At 40.6% G+C, this 4,500-nt stretch overlaps 1 protein-coding gene across 1 annotated transcript; it reads right to left on the bottom strand.

Annotated features, from left to right (window-relative positions):
* Positions 1-958: 958 nt before the first annotated feature.
* Positions 959-3,967, bottom strand: LOC104442403 (soluble inorganic pyrophosphatase 1). The gene is made up of 9 exons (XM_010055841.3): positions 3,862-3,967; positions 3,540-3,775; positions 3,429-3,457; positions 3,272-3,337; positions 3,005-3,112; positions 2,118-2,183; positions 1,908-2,028; positions 1,746-1,827; positions 959-1,231 (listed from the first exon to the last, which is right to left on the bottom strand). Exons 2-9 carry the CDS (start codon positions 3,718-3,720, stop codon positions 1,189-1,191), a joined length of 696 nt encoding a protein of 231 aa, XP_010054143.2. The 5' UTR covers positions 3,721-3,775; positions 3,862-3,967; the 3' UTR covers positions 959-1,188.
* Positions 3,968-4,500: the final 533 nt, after the last annotated feature.

Genomic DNA, 4,500 nt, shown 5'->3' with positions numbered 1-4,500 from the left:
TAGAGAAATAAGAACAATAACTTTTTTGGTACTGCGAAATCCAAAATATGCAGGATATTCTTCCTTAACTGGGGATCGTAGTAAATAGGAAATTAGATCAAAAGTCATTCCAATCACTCACCTTTAGGATAATATGTTGTGACCTCCAAAAGCTTTAATCAAATTGCGCTCATTAGAATCAATCCATAATTTTTTAGGACATTCACAGTCGTGGTGATGCCTTGACTTTATAATGATGGATGAGATCAGTCCTTAGTTACTATCGTTGCGCACAGAATTTAATTGCTCTAATTTCTAGTGTAAATTCAACCACTAAGTAATATAAACCTATCGAATAGATGGTATCATATTGTCATTTTCTCCTTGAACATAAGCATAGTTTAATTGCCTTATATCATTACCGAACCGGCCACAGATCAACATAAGATAAAAAGCTTCACTGGTAGTCGAGTTTCCATAGCGTGCTTAAATTTGATCCAAAACCCACAATAATATTTCTACACATACAAATTGTCACATTTAATATGATAAATCAACTCGGACTTACAATCACAATATAATAAAAAAAAAAATGTTAAGAATTGCTAAACATAAGATTTGCAATGATGACTATTTCAGAAAAAATATATATTTGTGCAAGGAGTAACATTAAGTTTTCTAAAAGAGCTAGGAGAATTTTATGCATGGCAAGCCAAATCTGTACCGGGCAACCCATTTATCTCCTATCAGGAGGGGCAAACCCTATATAACGGTCGAACCCCCTTTCCCTCCCTACTCAGTTTCATGACATAGTGGGAGTGAGCCATCTGAACAAAATACAGTCAAGCTAGTGTTCAGGAACTCCGTGCACCATTAGCTGTGCGCTACTATGCTTTTGTCTTCTTTTTTCCCCAAAAGAACAATATAAGAGAATGTCATCATACTGAAATTGAGCTCCTAAATTTTGAAACACATCAGCTAGAAACATAAGAAAATCAATGGTTCATAGAATTCTTTATAGCCAAAGTCTCTCAGCAAATTATAAGTCCACCAAAGTAGGATATCACTGTCATCGATTATTAACCAGAAGTTCAACCAAGTGGGCAGAGACAGATAACCCCACATGAATAAAACCAAAACAGATCTCAATAATATTCCATCCTTTGCTTTGTCAAACATCTTGCTGAACTTGAAAGAAAGCCCGCAACATTATCGCCTCAGGGTGTGCAAAATATATTCAGCATAAAGGTCCCTGTACCAATAATTCAAAAATTTCAAGTTTGATTATTAAATCTCCTCACTTACAAACCACACCTGCTCACTTGTATGCATGCACGTGTGAGAGAATCAGCATTCTTGTATGTGGCAAGAGAGTGAATTTTCTAAATCGTCCAGAAATTAGATTCTCATCAAATGTACTGTCATAAAGTTGACAAAAACTTTTCAAAAGATTTTATAATTTGTTTCTTCAGTAATATAAGAAAAAAAATCATTCACAGGAGGGGATAGGAGTTGCATCCCACAATCATAACAAATCAATTCATTAATGATATCTTCAGATGCATAAGTATATACCTTTTCAGGGGCACCACTTTTACAGTCAAAATGCACATAGAAGTAATTTTTAACAGGTGATGTTCCTACCAAATTATAACTAACCCATCCTGCTTGTTGCAACATAATCTTAGAAACGAGAACTAGTATTTAAAAACAGCAAAAAGTAAGATTGACAAAACTTTGATTGGCATGTTTCATCATTGACTTACATTGAATACTGGATGGCTTCAGTGGCAGTTGTTGAGGGCAGAAAATCATTGACAGCTACCTCCTTGTTTTCATTCTTCTTATCTGTTCCACTTCTTAAGGACACGAGTTTACAATAAATAATCCCTTGACAAACAGAAATTGCTAGACTCTTAAAAGGATACAATCTTCAAAAAAACGGCGGATTTCAGAAAGGCGATGGGGGGCAAGCTCTTTGATGTCCGTGTAGTGTTTGTACTCTGGATCATCAGCACATACTGCAATGATCTTGTCATCTTTCTCTCCCTGCATTTAAAGCACAAGCGTCGTATTTTACGCTCTCAGTAAAGCCTAGCCACTTCATTCAGTATAGCCAACAACCTTAACTAGAGTACCTGGTCAATCATGGGCATCAGTCCAATGGCCCTAGCACGTAGGAAGGTGCCAGGAAGGACTGGTTCCTGTCAAAATAGCATGCACTTAGTCAACAAATTCAGTCGAAAAAAGAAAACTTGTTAGCACTTAGCAGTAAATACGGCAACTGTATTTATAGGTGCAAACAGTTCAAGACTAGCTGAATACTGACACAACATAGGTGCAACTTCTTAAAGGGACAATAGAATAGTTTGTCAAGAGTCAAGTTTTTCGAGGTAGTTCTAGATGATAGAAGATAAACAATTAGATGCTGCCAGAATTGCATCAAGCAGTAACATACCACTAAATTGTAACCTAGACTGCACTTGCACCTGAAGGCCAAGCCAAACAGATTGTCCAAAGGCAACTCAGAGCAACCATGACATAGCATTTCTTTGAGTGAACTCTCTCTCTCTCTCTCTCTCTCTCTCTCTCTCTCTCGCGCGCGCGCGCGCGCACGCGTGCTGGTTATCCAAGAATATTTTATTTCATCTGTATGGACCTTGCCCACTCTTTTAAGTACAAAGTACACACTGTACACAAAGGTGGTGCTGTGCTGGCTAGCGCAGTAGATAAGTTCCTATGTTTTGCAACAAAGGAATTGGGACGAAACACCATCCATCGAGGATTTGAGAAGAAGGAAAGGTCGGGGGTTTACCCAACCCCAGTACTTATCATAGGGTACATCAAGCTATTCTTAAAAGCCCTCAACTGATGCAGCGTATAAAGCAATTTTCCAAACAATACTTCGCAAGAATGTGAAAAAGTTGAGATGTCGTCATTTATTAACACTAATCTTTTTATTAAGGATTGAGCAGACTCAAAATGATCAATCTGTTGTCTGCAGCCCTGAAAGGAGAGAGATTACCTGCATCAAGATTAACACATCTAGTGGATCATTGTCTTCACATAAAGTGCGAGGGATGAACCCATAATTGTGAGGATAAACAACTGATGAGTATAACACTCGGTCAACCTGGGGAAAAAAGAAAAGGTGCGTTACTAGACAAAAATGGTGGCTGCAGTTTCTCATGAGAGGCTAGCTCAGTTTTGACGGACCCATGAGGTCCTATTGCATACACTATTCGATTGAGGGAGCTGGAAAAGAGGAGGATGCAAGAGAAAGGGGTTATGCCTTAATGAGGCCAGTCTTCTTGTCAAGTTCGTATTTCACCTTGCTGCCCTTACTTATCTCAACAACCTGTCATGACCAAAGCAACACGGGGGGGCAAGTAAGTATCTGGTTCTGCTTTAACAAGAGAAAGGAAGGTAGGGGACCAACGAAGACATACACAGTTGAAAATATGGGGAGCACCGGGTCCTGCAGACGAGCGAGGATGAGAGAGAGGAGAGGATTATCATTAAAGAGAAGGCGTGATCAGAAGCAAGAGAGGGGCAAATACCAATCTCGAGATCATGCCAAGGATGGGCAGCAACAGATCTCCTGGACAGAGAGGAAAGGATCCTCTCGTTCAGGCGAGGAACGGGTCGCTGAGTCTGAGGTTGGGATTGGGATTGGGATTGGGATTGGGATTGGGATTGGCTTCCTTCACCTCCTTCATTTGCATTGGTCTCACCACTCATCTCTGCTCAGTGGGGGTTGGTGGGACTCGGATCTTTTAGAGGAAGCGAAAGGACCCTGTGCAGGTGAAGACACACATAAACAAAACCGGAGGACTGCGGAACGAAGATGGCATGAGTTTGACTAGCAATGTATGAGGTTACCTGAGATGGGAGGGGGGCTGAGAGACGAGACGGATCGATGTGTTTGAGTCGAGCAAGGAAAGACGTGAGATGGAGATACAACCGATGTGCAGACATATTTATTTAATGCTTTTGCCCAACTCCAAAAGTCAAGAGTTTCGAAGTCAGTAGTACTAGTGGGAGCGTGGTTGGGGTGGTCAGCCGAACGAATCCTCACATCATCACACGCACGTTCCCACCGAGACCTTCGCACCGGCAATTCCTCCCATGAAGGCGGGTCCACTGGGCCGGCCCCATAGTTAATTTTGGTGGGTCGGACGAAATCAACGTTTTCATTGACCGACTGGATTTAAACAAGGATCTCTCGTTTGTATGGGTCTGAACGACTGAAAAAGGAAAGACTGGACAAATACAGGAAGCTACTTTCTCCACCTGAGTCTGAGGTGAACCAGGATATCCCTCCCTACCGTTATTACTCCAACAATCTTATCGTGTCAACATGCAATTAGAGCAAGGATATAGAAGCTCCAAAAGGACAGCATCAAACATTGTCTATATACTCCTGGTCAAACATTTAATTTGACCCTTACATATTAATTTGGGATAAGTGCAATAGAAGCTTTAAAACTTGTAACGAAAATACAATCGAGTCCTAAAACT

Source organism: Eucalyptus grandis, chromosome 4 (assembly GCF_016545825.1).
Source record: "Eucalyptus grandis isolate ANBG69807.140 chromosome 4, ASM1654582v1, whole genome shotgun sequence".
Classification (NCBI taxonomy): Eukaryota; Viridiplantae; Streptophyta; class Magnoliopsida; order Myrtales; family Myrtaceae; genus Eucalyptus; species Eucalyptus grandis.
The sequence above is the reverse complement of the archived record's forward strand: the minus strand, read 5'-3'. Positions and strand labels throughout refer to the sequence as shown.